Genomic DNA, 14305 nt, shown 5'->3' with positions numbered 1-14305 from the left:
ATAAAGAGAGGTGGATGCAGTTCTGAGATGAGAGGACAGCTGGGGAGAAGGCCTTGGGGTGCTGAACCAGGAGACCTGGGGGGAGCCTGAGAGAACAGTGGACTTCCTAGGACTGTAGAAATTTCTTAGAGGAACGGGTAGAGTGGGAGTTAAGGGCTTTTGATCTTGCCTTCCCTTCGTAGTCTGTGAAATTTGGAGAAGAATTTGGAAGGAGGAAGGCATCCTTGTCAGTCAATTCTCCCCAGGACTGACAGTACTGGTCTATATCAGTGCTGTTTGAATGCAGTCAGTGCACAGGTATGAGCAGGCTTAGTGAGAAGTATTTGGAGATAGTGAACATGAGACCAGGGGAGGGTGAAGAAGAAGCTGGTGAACAAAACTGTTTAAGTTTTGTATTCACAGAAGAGACTGATGTCAGCTCCTTTTGTGAAGACAGATTTTCTTTATTAAGATTCAGGTAGCTGTACCCCAGGATGCTGAACACTGCCCCAGACACAGGGCTTGTCGTCTAGGGTTGTTGAAGGAGTTTCATTGTTTCCTGAATCCAAGGTAGAAAGCTTGAGATTCTGGTGAATACCTCAGGAAGTTGCCCAGTACAGTGATGTTGGCTGACAATGCCCTGGGCCACATTGTTACACACAAAGGGTCCTCCTGCATCTCTCTGTGGACAGAAAAATGGGAAGTTTTAGTAAATATCATCATCTCTTGCCAGACTGGTTTTCTCCCCCTTGGTCTCTGTTCCCACTAAGGCCAGTTTTCAGATGGAGAGGCTAAGTGCCACCATCACCCTCAGATCAGAATGGGATGGGGTTGATGAGCCCTGTCACTCTCTAACTGGAGTGTCCTTGCCTGGCTACATCCTTCTTCAGTTTCACTGGACTCCAGCTCTCCTATTTTCCCATGGTGAAAGGACAGAAGACTGGCTCAGGGAAAGTGCTAGATCCCTGTAGGTTGATCCCCACATAGCATCTAGACTAGCAGCAGTTACACAAGGGAGACATGCTGGTTGTGTGTGTGTGTGCAGTATGGCTCTGCTTCTGGGCAAACATTTGAAGATGGCCATGTCCTTACCTTACCAGTAGCTTTCTTCTCCTTGGGATTTCCCACACAGAGCTGGATGGAGTCCTTGTAGTTTTTGTACATTCCTTGACATGTCTGGCCTTTTTGAACTTCCAGGTTTACTTCCCGAAGTGTGTTAGGCAGACTACAATTCGGTAGGTTTCCCCAGCCTGCCACTGTGCACACTTGCCCAGGTTTCACCTGGTCCTGGCTCTTTGGAAGGGCAATGGTCTTCACAACACCACTGAGTTTAGCTTTGGGTTTCAGCTTGAAAGAAAGATGGAAAATAAGAGTTCATGTCGGGCATTCTAAGCAAGCTTAAACAAGTGGGGTTCCCTATACTTTCCTCACTTTCAAAGCCCCCGCAAAGCCCCATTCTATGGCTCTGGGACCAATAGATCAGCCACCCAGGAGGGAGGACTAGACTGATACACTAGTAACCTGTGGAGTGCACCAAAAATAATCAGTAAAGTGGTGGTACCTTTAGTAGCATGATGTCATTGACCAGTGTTTTACTGTTAAAGTTCTTGTGAGGGATGGCTTTATGAACCGAGATGTGTTGTGTATTTTTCTGCTTCTTGATATCATGAGCACCCAAGGTTACAGTTATATTCCTTGAAAAAAAAATGGATGAAGTAAACATGGGAGCAATGAATCAGTCTCTGGAAGGCAGGTGTAAGGCTCAGTTTAAGTCAGAGCTTGGCTGAGTCAAATAGCAAGAAATTCATTGGGAAAATTTTGACCTAGGTCTTCAGAAACCTCCCCAGTCTTTCAGATGCTTCACTGAAATTATGGTCCCGGGTCCTGTACCAGTCTAGACTGTTAAATGGGTAAAACAGTCAAATGGATTAAAGTGAAGTTGTTCTGGAACCTTGATCTACATTTAGGGACAGCCCATACCTGTTATTTGTTCAGTCCCAGGCAACAAAGACCCAGTTGCTGATCCTCACCTTCCATTACAGTGAGCGGCGGTCATGACGACGTCTTCTCTCACCAGGAAACCACCACATCGAAACTTGTCTGATTTGCTCTCATAAATCTCTAAAAATGCCATGTAGGGCCGGGAGTGGGGTTTGGACTCTGTACCCCAAAAGATTTCTCCTGAAAGAGACAATTTGTTCTGAATTTCTGTGAATGTGGAAAGTGTGCACCACACGTGGTGGCTGGCATCAGGGACAGTTCATGCCAGGAGAGTCGGTTGGCTTGACATGGGTGGAGAAGAGAGCTTTTGCAGAGACTGTCACACACTGAGAAAGGGCCCTGGCTTCTCGGGTGTCACTCAGGGTTTGCTGCATGACGCCACTTTTCCACTAGTTTTTAATTTCTTCTTGTAATGATGGAGCCAAGAGTTTTCCCTGATCAAATTCAACCTCTTGTTCACATTAAAAAAGAATTCAGCATACATTGTTCAGAAAATCTAGAATACCTCCAACCAACTACAGTTGCTTCTCTGTCTCCTGCTCCCTCTGGAGTCCTGCTCACTTAGGCACGGGGCTGTGACTGAAGTAAACATGATGTTCTATTGGGTTAGAAAACTCTGGCTGCCTTTTATCATTCTGTTTCATGATACACAGTGTACAACTTAGAAACAACAAACTTGTCTTAACCATGAGAAGCCCTGATTGCCCTATGCCAGTAGCTTGGAGGAAGGTTTTTAATGTAGTTTGAACTTCAGTATAGGATTGTCTTCCTAGGACATTGAAATAACATTCAGGATATTTTTATAATTCCTCACTGTTAGATGACTGAGATCTCACTCACCAGGTGACATTACAAGTATTTCCTGGTGATTTCAGAGCCCTCTCTATCCAGTCCTGGAGCTGGGGCTCAGCAAACTTCTCAGATGAACTGAGTGAGGAGCAGACCTTAGACACAGCCTGACTAGGGCACCATGGAAGTGTCCCTGGTGACAGATTTCAGACTCTAGAGAAGGGAACGACTGCTTACCTCCTTCAGTGCTGACTGGAAGGACAGCCACCAGGAGAAGCAGGAGCAGGAACATCTTCTTCAGGGGTCTGACCAGTTCTCAATTGTCACCTGTTTGTGCCTCACAACTTTTAAGCCATTAGGTGTGGAAAGAGGGCCAGGGCCAGTGGCCACTATTTCCTGTGTGATATTTAAGATCTGAGTTCTTGCTGCATCTGTGTGGTGAATGTACAGGAAGCACTTTGTCAGCCAGTTGCTGGTGAGCATGACCACATTCCCAGAGGAATGCTGGACTCTGAGAAGGGAGCAAGAGTCTTCTGAGGTTTTTTCCACATCAGGCAGAGAGGGGGTCCCCTTCTCATGTCAGTCATCAGGGAATTTCAGTATGATGCCTCTGTGCCTTGAAGGTGTGATCAGGTACTTATCTCCTTTAAAAGTATCATTTCTATATCCCTTAATACTGTCTATGTTTAGCTTATTGTTTTCAAGAGCAAAATGGCTTTTTTTTCAAGATTCAAAAGTGCCCTTCTAGGATAATATCCTAGGAAAAAGCTGGGTCACCTATTAACATCTCAAGAGCTTTGAACTCTATTGGGAATGGCTGTGGAGTAAGGACTTAGGATGAAGATTAGTGTGATGTTGATGACACTGTCAGGAGATGAGGAAATGACAGAGTAGGGAAGCCAGTAGAACGGACTTGACAGAGCAACATCAGGGTCCCATGCCAGTCTATAAAGACATTTCAAAGGTTTAACATATTTCATCAGCAAAGGAGTTGGAGGCAGGAAAGGCGAGATGAAGAGCAGAAACTGAGCTGTGTTGCTCCTGCCCAGAGCCTGCACTTGGTCTTGTTCCACACTGTCAAGGCACTTTGGACTCCAGGGAAGAAGGTGGCGGAGGCAAAGGTATTCCCTGTTTGCTCTTGTCTCTGCTGAGGAACTAGCTCTAGGTCCTCTTGCAGTTTGTATACGCAGGTGCTTTTCATATAAAACTCAAGTGCATTTCTTCTTAGGACACCAGAGAGCACCTGACATTTGAGACTGTTTTTTCTGGACATTCTTGTCATTTAGTACAGACACAGGAGACCTCTGATGTAAGCTGCATGCCGTCCTTCTGCTGACTTGGCATCTGTCACAGCAAAGTTGGAATGTTCTAACACATCATCATCTTCTTTCTCCTCTTAAGGGGTATGAAAGGGTTTATTATTATCTTGTTCCTATGTTAGTTTACTTGTGTCCTCTAACTCCAATTTGCAAATATGAGCACATTCAGTAAGGTTGGAAGAATTATTAATAATCTATGTGGTCCAATATATCTACTAACAATCTATGAGGCAATATAGAAAATGAAAGATGCTAGATTAAAATGTTACTCCTGCAGCAGCTGATCATCATTTAGATGCATCTGGTCCCACTCTTTCACAATTTCTACTTCTGATTTCTTACATCTTGATAGTGCCATCACATTTTCCTGGCAGTTAAACGAGTTTTGAGTGATTGGGGCAGTCTCTTGGGCTAGCCTTCTGCCTCACACTTGGCTCAGAGCCCCATTACCTCAGGGCTGTTTGGGACCAGTTCACATTGTCAAGCAGCCACACTGTGTGTGTCCTCCTGCTTCCTGTGGCCTTTTTCAGAGGTGACAGCTGTTCTGTCCAAGGGATGGTGAATATGTACATGAAATTGGACACTATGTGTGGAATGAAGTGTGTAATTGCCTTATTACTTTGTGATTAGAAAAAATAGAACACATGAGGAATGAGGTCTACATTTGAATGAGACAGTGTATGTAAATGAATGAAAGGTTCAGAAGGGAATGAGGAAGCGGCCACATATGAATGGGATTATATATATATTACACACACACACACACACACACACACACACACACACACACACACACAACGTGTGTGAGTGAGAGGTCCAGAAGGGAATGTGAAAGTGGCCACATATGAATGGGATAGTGTATATATACAACATATGTGAGTGAGAGGTCCAGAAGGGAATGAGAAAGTGGCCACATATGAATGGGATAGTGTATATATACAACATATGTGAGTGAGAGGTCCAGAAGGGAATGAGAAAGTGGCAGGATCAATGAATGAACTTAATGTATGAAGAACTCCATGTTTGTTAGAAAAAAATCGCTGCGGTCCTCCCATGAGCCCTGGGGACTCTATGTAGGAGAAACTCAGACAAGTGTCTAAGCCATGCAGCCCGTTCCACGTGTGTCTTTGCCCATCCTCTCCATTTCTGCCCAGCCCTCTCTTTAGATAGTGCTTCTGGGTCCCCGTCACCCACAACTTCTGTTTCTGTGTTAAGATCACAGAGGAGAAAGGTAGACTGGGGACCCTGCCAGGATGTGATAGCTGCTACTCTTGGAACCTTCTTCCTGGGCCTGGAAACTGACAGCTCCAGGGAAAAAGAAGCCTCATCAATGCTTTATCTGAACAGGGGATGGTGCCATCCGCCTTCTCTAGGCAACATCTTATTCCATAAAGACTTGGTCTCCTTATATTCTTACAGATTGCTTAAAAATCAAACAATTGCCATAGCTGCAAAATGTAAAAACACAAGTTTGATAATTTTAGCTGTTTTCACTAGTCAAGTTCAATGGCACTGTGTAGACCTTGTACGACCATCAACAACATTCTTCTTAGTCTTTTTTTTTTTTCTCTTTCTGTATGGAAACACTGAACCTATATGATAATGCTCTCCTGTCACTCCTGTCTGAATCTATTTGTGTCTCTGACCTGTGAGAGACTGTTGCACAAACACCAGCATCCTGAGCATGATGCTACCTCCTGGTCAATAGTTTATTTATTAACCAGACTATTTTAGATAGGTTATGATGATGTTGAAGCCTTGAAAATAAAGAAAGCAATAAAACCAGAGTGAGTGCTGGGGAGGGCCCCATGTGACGAAAGAAAAGCCTGCCTGAGTGTCAAGATGAAGCTGAATATCTCCTTCCCTGCCACTGGCTGTCAGAAACTCATCAAAAGGAACGATGAGTGCAGGCTTCCTGCAGTCTACGAGAAGCGCATGGCCACAGAAGTGGCTGCTGACGCTCAGTGTGAAGAACAGAAGGGCTGTGTGGTCCGATTCAGTGGCGGGAATGACAAACAAGGTTTTCCCATGAAGCAAGGTGTTTTGACCCGTGGCAGAGTGCACCTACTGTTGAGTAAGGGGCATTCTTTTTTTATTTTATAATTTAATTTAATTTTACATATCAGCCACGGATTCCCCTGTCCTCCCTCCTCCCGCTCCCCCACCCTCTCCTCAGCCCACCCCCCATTCCCATCTCCTCCAGGGCAAGGACTCCCCTGGAGACTCAGCTCAACCTGGTAGATTCTGTTGAGGCAGGTCCAGTCCCATCCTCCCAGGCTGAGCTAAGTGTCCGTGCATAGGCCCCAGGTTCCAAACAGCAGCTCATGCACCAAGGACAGGTCCTGGTCCCACTGCCTGGATGCCTCCCAAACAGTTCAAGCTAATCAACTGTCTCACTTATCCAGATGGCCTGATCCAGTTTCATGGGGGCTCCTCAGCTATTGGTTCACAGTTCATATGTTTCCACTGGTTTGGCTATTTGTCCCTGTGCTTTTTCCAATCATGGTCTCAACAAGTCTCACTCATATAATCCCTCCTCTTTCTCACTGATTGGAGTCCTGGAGATCCATCTGGGGCCTGGCCATGGATTTCTGCATCTGCTTCCATCAGTCATTGGATGAGAGTTCTAGCACAACAGTTAGGGTGTTTGGCCATCGGGATCACCAGAGTAGGTCAGTTCGGGCTTTCTCTTGACCATTGACAGTAGTCTACTGTGGAGGTATCTTTGTGGATTTCTGGGGACCTCTCTAGCACTTTGGTTTTTCCTATTTCCCTGAGGTTTTCATTTATCATGGTCTCTTTTTCTTTGTTTTCCCTCTCTGTTCTTGATTTAGCTGGTATCTCCTGCTCCCCCAAGCTCTCTTTCCCTCGACTCTTGCCCTTCATTTCCCCACCTCATGTCCCGTTTGCTCATGTAGATCTCATCCATTTCTCTATCATTGGGGGATCCCTGTGTGTTTCTTAGGGTCCTCTTTACTAGGTAGCCTCCCCGGAGTTGTGAGTAGCAGTCTAGTCATCCTTTGTTTTACATCTAGTATCCTCCTATGAGTGAGTACATACCATATTTGTCTTTCTGAGTCTGGATTACCTCACTCAGGGAGTAAGGGACATTCTTGTTATGACCAAGGAGAACAGGAGAGAGGAAGCACAAGTCTGTTCAAGGATGCATCGTGGATGCCAATCTCAGTGTTCTCAACTTGGTTATTGTGAAAAAAGAAGAGAAGGATATTCCTAGACTGACAGATACTACTGTGCCTTGTTGTTTGGAACCTAAAAGAGCTAGCAGAATCCAAAAGCTTTTTAATCTTTCTAAAAAAGATGATGTCTGCCAATACGTGGTCAGAAAGCCGTTAAACAAAGAAGGTAAGAAGTCCAGGACCAAAGCACCCAAGATTTAGGAACTTGTTACTCTGCGTGTCCCGCAACACAAATGCCGATGTATTGCTCCAAAGAAACAACAACAACAAAAAAGAAAAAGAAAAACAAGGAGGAGGGTAAAGAATATGCTAAACTTTTGGCCAAGAGAATGAAGGAAAACAAAGAAAGGCACCAAGAAAGAGGCAGATGTGCTCTTTGAGAGATTCTACTTCTATGTCTGGGTCCAGCCAAAAATAAGTTATATGGGTAACAATAAATGATCATACCTTAAAAAAAGCCTATCTGAATTCATCTTTCAGATCTGGACCACTAGAAGGAATCTTCCAAGAGGGAATTTAATTGCATCCCTGACTGCTTTAAGGAAGACTACAGGGGTCTGGGTTATCACAGTTTTAGATGTTTTGGAAGAAAACCATGAGAAACAATATTTTGTAGTGGAAATGGATGTCATCAGACTCATCTGAAAAAATTCTGAGTCTTGCACTGTCCTCTTGTTCTTGTCTCCAAGGAATAAACATCCCCAGTGAACTTCCTGCCTGGCTTGGGCGTTTCTTCTGCCTTTTTTATATAGAACCCACCACTGCAAGCACAGTGGTCCATGCAGTTGAGGTGTTTGTTGCATGGCTTCCAGGAACCACACTCAAAGGCTTGAGTGTCTGCTGAGCTGCTCACTGTGTCTGAGGACTGCATCTTCCTCACAGGTTTGCTTGAGGCTGTGACAGGAGTTCCCATCTTAAGGTGGATTCCCACAGGAGAGGATCCTGGGAAATGAATGGACTCCCAAGCACATGAAGATGGCAGGTGAAGAGCTGGAGAGGAGGAGTTTGGTGTGGGGGAAGACAGTGGTCCTGAGAGGATGGAGACTATGACAGCCGTCCTGCAGTAAGGACGACCAGTCTGCCTAGTGGGACTTTCTCTTCGTGGTTCCAGAGATGGGGCAGAAGAGGGCAAAGGAGTCTATGTGAACGGATGCTCTCTAGTGCAGGGTGTGCTGTACAGAACACACAGACACTGTTTGATTTGATGCTGAGAATCTTTTGAGGGAATTCTTTGGTTCAGAGATGACAAATGACCCATCCCAGACATTCATTCAATTAAAGAGTCACACCAAAGCAGGAGTCTCATAGGAACAGATAATCCAACACTACTACCTTCCTGGGATGTATGGCTGTTTGGAAATACCAGGGAGGTAGGTTTAAAGTCAGTGGACAGAGAAGAAATAGGTCAGAAGTTCCACACGAGAAATCCTCTCCACATATATAATTGAGCAGAGGAGGCATCATAAAAATACTTAATCAAAGGAGCATCAGCTATGAGTGGAGACCTGGGATCTGAATTAACTGTGTTCCTGAATTAACTGACAAGATGCTGTGTGTTCACTTCCTTTGTGGGTCCGCCTCCCTTTTCATGGACGTTGGTAGTGTATATTTGCTCCTTTAAACATTTTCTTTTGTTTGCCATGATATTTTCATGAAATAAAGTGAAAGCCATAGGAAATATTTAATACTCATGATCCTGTCTGATTAAATGGTATGGGTGGGTGTCTTTATTCTTCCCCCCCCTCACCCTTTATAGGCAGCTCCAGAATTGGAATGCTCTAAGGTGTAATGGAATGTGAATGACAAGTACTGGTCTAGCAGAACAATCCTGTAGGTACCATGTGATGGGAAGTACTGGAGAGCTGGGAACTGAGGCCTGGGAATCAAACAGACTGCTGATGCTGATTCATAGAATCCTCAATGCCATATGCTCAAAGCCTTTTGTGGTGAGGCTACACCAGGAACCAGCGTCTGTGGTCAAAGTGAATGTGAACTTTGACTGGAATCCATTTCCTTTTCAAGTTTGATATTTTATTTACTTATTTATTTTACAGCTGGACCTCGGTTTTCCATCCTCCATCTCCTCCCAGTCCCTGACACCACCTCTTCTTTGATCACCCCACATCCCCCATCCTCTTCTGTATCTGTTGAGTAAAGGGCAGGGCTCCAGTGGATACCTACCAAATATGGCATATCAAGTTGCAGAAAAACTTAGCACCTTGCTTTTTATTTAGGCTGGACAAGGGGAGCCAGTAGGAGGAATTGGATCACAAAGGTCAGTGAAGAGTCAGAGAGAACACCTGTTCCTGCTATTTGGAGACTCACAAGAAGACCAAGCCACACAACTGTCACATATATACACACTGTCAGTCCAATGCAGGCTCCCTGGTTGTCGGTTCAGTCTCTGTGAGCTCCTATAAGGCCAGATTTGTTGATTCTGTAGATTTTCTTGTGATGTCCTTGACTCCTCTAATTCCATAGTCCTCTCTCTCTTCAGCAGGATTCCCTGAGCTCAGCCTAATATTTGAGCGTGGGTCTCTATATCTGTTGGCTAGAATGAATTTTGTTGGCATTTAAAAGTTAAGAAGGATCTTTTGAAGAGGCTAGTAATTAGTCCAGGTATTATTGTAAAATGGAATTAGCAAGTGACAATATTTTAGTTTTCTTTTTCTTTTCTTTTTTTTTTTTGGTTTTTCAAGACAGGGTTTCTCTGTGTAGCTTTGCACCTTTCCTGGAACTCACTTGGTAGACCAGGCTGGCCTCAAACTCACAGAGATCCACCTGCCTCTGCCTCCCAAGTGCTGGGATTAAAGGCGTGCGCCACCACCGCCCGGCTAGTTTTCTAAACAGAAAAAACATGATATCATATTTTAACAAATTACGTGTGAGGTCCATATTCCTTATGTATATGTATATATATTATTAATCTATTTATTTTACATCCTAGCCACAGTGTCCCCTCCAGCCTCCAATCAGTGTGTCCCCATCACCTCCCATTCCCACCCCCAATTCTTTTTTCTTCTGTTTCTATCCAGGGAAGGGCAGGCAAGTCTCCCATGAGTATCAATAGAACATGGTATATCAAGTTGTAGTAAGACTAAGCATCTCCCTTGATTAAGGTTGGGCAAGTCAATCCAGCATGAGGAGTAAGGTTCCAAAAGCAAGTAAGAGTCAGACAGTCACTGTTTCTGCTGTTAGGAGTCCCACAGAGGCTCAAGCTACACAACAGTCACATATATGTAAAGTGATTAGTCAGTTCCATGTAGGCTCCCTGGCTTCTCTTTAGCCTCTGCTAGCCCCTATGAGCCCAGGTTAGTTGATTGTGTGAGCCTTCCCATGGTATCATTGATCTAGGCAACATACTAGAATTCTTCTCCTATGAAATCCCTTTATCCAGACCCCTGCAGTTCAAATATTCCATGGTCCGACTAGTATGGTCCATCAAGCAGTGCTTAAAGGATTGCACTGCTTTCCTAACCCAAAGCAGCAAAGTTCAATTCAAAGAAACCCATGGTCAAGCCTATGAAAACAGTACCCTACTCCTGGTACCAATTTCTGCCTTAGGGTTTCTATTGCTGTGAAGAGACACCATGATGACAACATCTTTTATAAAGGACAATATTTTATTGGGAGGCTTACAGTTTAAAAGGTTTAGCCCATTATAATCACGGCAGGAAACATGGTGGCATGCAGGCAGGCATGGTGCTGGAGAAGGGTCTGAGATTTCTACATCTTGATCCAAGGGAAACAGAAAGTGAACTGTCTGTCACACTGAGCAGAGCTTGAGCAAAAGGAGACCTTGAAGCCTGCTCCCACAGTGGCACACTTGCTCCTAAAGGCCACTTCTTCTAATAGTGCCTTTCTCTATGAACTTGTGACCAATTACATTCAACCCTCCACAAACAGGAAAACATAGGTAGTAAAGAAGGAACATGAGACCAGGGGAGGGTGAAGAAGAAGCTGGTGAACAAAATTGTTAGAGATGGGCTTTTACAGAAGAGACTGATGTCAGCTTTGTTGTGAAGACAGATTTTCTTTATTAAGATTCAGGTAGCTGTGCCCCAGGATGTTGGATACTACCCTAGACACAGGGCTTGTCTTCTAGGGTTGTTGAAGGAGTTTCATTTTTTCTTGAATCCAAGGTAGAAAGCTTGAGATTCTGGTGAATACCCGAGGAGGTTTTCCAGTACAATAGTGATGACTGACAATGCCCTGGGCCACATTGTGGCACACAAAGGGTCCCCCTGAATCTCCCTGTGGATGGAAAAATGAGAAGTCTTAGTAAATATCATCACCTGTTGCCAGAATGGTTTTCTACCCATTCTTCTGTGTTCCCACTAAGACAGGAGTTTTCAGATGGAAAGGCTAAGTGCCACCATCACCCTCGGTCCTGATGGGATGGGGTCGATGAGCCCTGTCACTCTCTAACTGGAGTGTCATTGTCTGGCTGCATCCTTCTTCAGTTTCACTGGACTCCAGCTCTCCTATTTTCCCATGGTGAAAGGACAGAAGATTGGCTCAGGGAAAGTGCTAGATCCCTGTAGGTTGATCCCTACACAGCATCTAGACTAGCAGCAGTTGCACAAGGGAGACATGCTGGCTGTGTCTGCAGCATGGCTCTGCTTCTGGGCAAACATTTGAAGATGGCCATGTCCTTACCCCAGCAGTAGCCTTCTTCTCCTTGGGATTTCCCACACAGATCTGGATGGAGTCCTTGTAGTTTTTGGACATTGCTTGGCATGTCTGACTTTTTTGAACTTCCAGGTTTACTTCCTGAAGTGTGTTAGACAGGCTACAATTGGCCAGGGTTCCCCAGCCTGCCACTGTGCACACTTGCCCAGGTTTCACCCAGTCCTGGCTCTTCGGAAGGGCAATGGTCTTCACAACACCATTGAGTTTAGCTTTGTGTTTCAACTGGTTAGAAAGATGAAGATTAATGGTTCAGGTCTGGCACTTAACAAGCTTAAACCACAGATGGGGTTCCCTGTACCATCCCCAATTTCAAAACCTCCCAAATACCCACTCTATTGCCGTGAGAACAAATAGATCAGCCACCCAGAAGAGAGGACTGGACTGATACACTAGTAACCTGTGGAGTGCACCAGAAGTCAGGAAAATGGTACCTTCAGGAGCATGATGTCATTGACCAGTGTTTTACTGTTAAAGCTCTTGTGAGGGATGGCTTTAAGAACCGAGATGTGTTGTGTATTTTCCTGTTTCTTGATATTGTGAGCACCCAAGGTTACATTTATATTCCTTGAAAATAAAATGGATGAAGTAAACATAGGAGCAATGAATCAGTCCCTGGAAGGCAGGCGTAAGGCTCAGCCTAAGGCAGAGCTTGGCTGACTCAAAGAGGAGGAAATTCATGGGGAAAGTTGTGTCCAAGGTCTTCAGAAACCTCCCCATTCTTTCAGATCCTTCACTGACACTATGGTCCGGGGTCCTGTGTCAGCCTAGGTCAAGTGGGTTAAAGTGAGTTTGCTCTTGACCCTTGGTCTATTTTTAGGGATAACCCATACCTGTTATTTGTTCAGTCCCAGGCAACAAAGACCCAGTTGCTGATCCTCACCTTCCATTACAGTGAGCGGCGGTCATGACGATGTCTTCTCTCACCAGGAAACCACCACATCGCTGCCGGTCTGATTGACTGTCATAAAAATTTATGAATGCCATGTAGGGCCGGGAGTGGGGTTTGGACTCTGTACCCCAAAAGATTTCTCCTGAAAGAGACAATTTGTTCTGAATTTCTGTGCATGTGGAAAGTGTGCACCACACATGGTGGCTGGCATCAGGGACAGTTCATGCCAGGAGAGTCGGTTGGCTTGACATGGGTGGAGAAGAGAGCTTTTGCAGAGATTGTCACACACTGAGAAAGGGCCCTGGCTTCTCGGGTGTCACTCAGGGTTTGCTGCATGACGCCACTTTTCCACTAGTTTTTAATTTCTTCTTGTAATGATGGAGCCAAGAGTTTTCCCTGATCAAATTCAACCTCTTGTTCACATTAAGGAAGAATTCAGCATACATTGTTCAGAAAATCTAGAATACCTCCAACCAATTACAGTTGCTTCTCTGTCTCCTGCTCCCTCTGTAGTCCTACTCACTTAGGCACGGGCCTGTGACTGAAGTAATCATGATGTTCTATTGGGTTAGAAAACTCTGGCTGCTTTTCCTCCATTCTGATTCTTGATACATAGTGTACAACTTAGAAACAACAAGCCTGTCTTAACCATGAGAAGCCCTCATATGTCCTATGCCAGTGGCTGGGAGGAGAGTTCTAATGCAGTCTGAACTTCAGTATAGGATTGTCTTCCTAGGACATTGAAATAACCTTATAACTCCTCACTGTTAGATGACTGAGATCTCACTCACCAGGAGACATTACAAATTTTTCCTGGTGATTTCAGAGCCCTCTCTATCCAGTCCTGGAGCTGGGGCTCAGCAAACTTCTCAGATGAACTGAGTGAGGAGCAGACCTTAGACACAGCCTGACTGGGGCACCATGGAAGTGTCCCTGGTGACAGATTTCAGACTCTAGAGAAGGGAACGGCTGCTTACCTCCTTCAGTGCTGACTGGAAGGACAGCCACCAGGAGAAGCAGGAGCAGGAACATCTTCTTCAGGGGTCTGACCAGTTCTCAATTGTCACCTGTTTATGCCTCACAACTTTTAAACCATTAGGTGTGGAAAGAGGGCCAGGGCCAGTGGCCACTATTTCCTGTGTGATATTTAAGATCTGAGTTCTTGCTGCATCTCTGTGGTGAATGTACAGGAAGCACTTTGTCAGCCAGTTGCTGGTGAGCATGTCCACATTCCCAGAGGAATGCTGGACTCTGAGAAGGGAGCAAGAGTCAGGCAGAGAGGGGGTCCCCTTCTCATTTCAGTCATCAGGGAATTTCAGTATGATGCCTCTGTGCCTTGAATGTGATCAGGCAATTATCTCCTTCAAAAGTAACATTTCTACTTCCCCTAACACTATCTATGTTTATCTTATATTTTTTAAAGAGCACAAGGGCTTTAT

At 44.9% G+C, this 14305-nt stretch overlaps 2 protein-coding genes and 1 pseudogene across 2 annotated transcripts; 1 reads left to right on the top strand and 2 right to left on the bottom strand.

Moving 5' to 3' along the window:
- Positions 1–422: 422 nt before the first annotated feature.
- On the bottom strand, positions 423–3160 carry LOC114708762 (granzyme-like protein 2). Its single transcript, XM_028892264.2, has 5 exons — positions 3007–3160; positions 2010–2160; positions 1541–1673; positions 1072–1326; positions 423–661 (listed from the first exon to the last, which is right to left on the bottom strand). Exons 1-5 carry the CDS (start codon positions 3059–3061, stop codon positions 509–511), a joined length of 747 nt encoding a protein of 248 aa, XP_028748097.1. The 5' UTR covers positions 3062–3160; the 3' UTR covers positions 423–508.
- Positions 3161–5930: 2770 nt separating this feature from the next.
- LOC114708756 lies at positions 5931–7703 on the top strand (annotated as a pseudogene).
- A 3595-nt stretch (positions 7704–11298) lies between these two features.
- On the bottom strand, positions 11299–13996 carry LOC114708759 (granzyme-like protein 2). Its single transcript, XM_028892261.2, has 5 exons — positions 13844–13996; positions 12858–13008; positions 12409–12541; positions 11945–12199; positions 11299–11539 (listed from the first exon to the last, which is right to left on the bottom strand). Exons 1-5 carry the CDS (start codon positions 13896–13898, stop codon positions 11387–11389), a joined length of 747 nt encoding a protein of 248 aa, XP_028748094.1. The 5' UTR covers positions 13899–13996; the 3' UTR covers positions 11299–11386.
- Between the last annotated feature and the right edge of the window lie 309 nt (positions 13997–14305).

The sequence above is a fragment of the Peromyscus leucopus genome, chromosome 9, assembly GCF_004664715.2.
Source record: "Peromyscus leucopus breed LL Stock chromosome 9, UCI_PerLeu_2.1, whole genome shotgun sequence".
Lineage (NCBI taxonomy): Eukaryota > Metazoa > Chordata > Mammalia > Rodentia > Cricetidae > Peromyscus > Peromyscus leucopus.
Note: the sequence above shows the minus strand (reverse complement) of the source record. Positions and strands in the feature narration are given on the sequence as shown.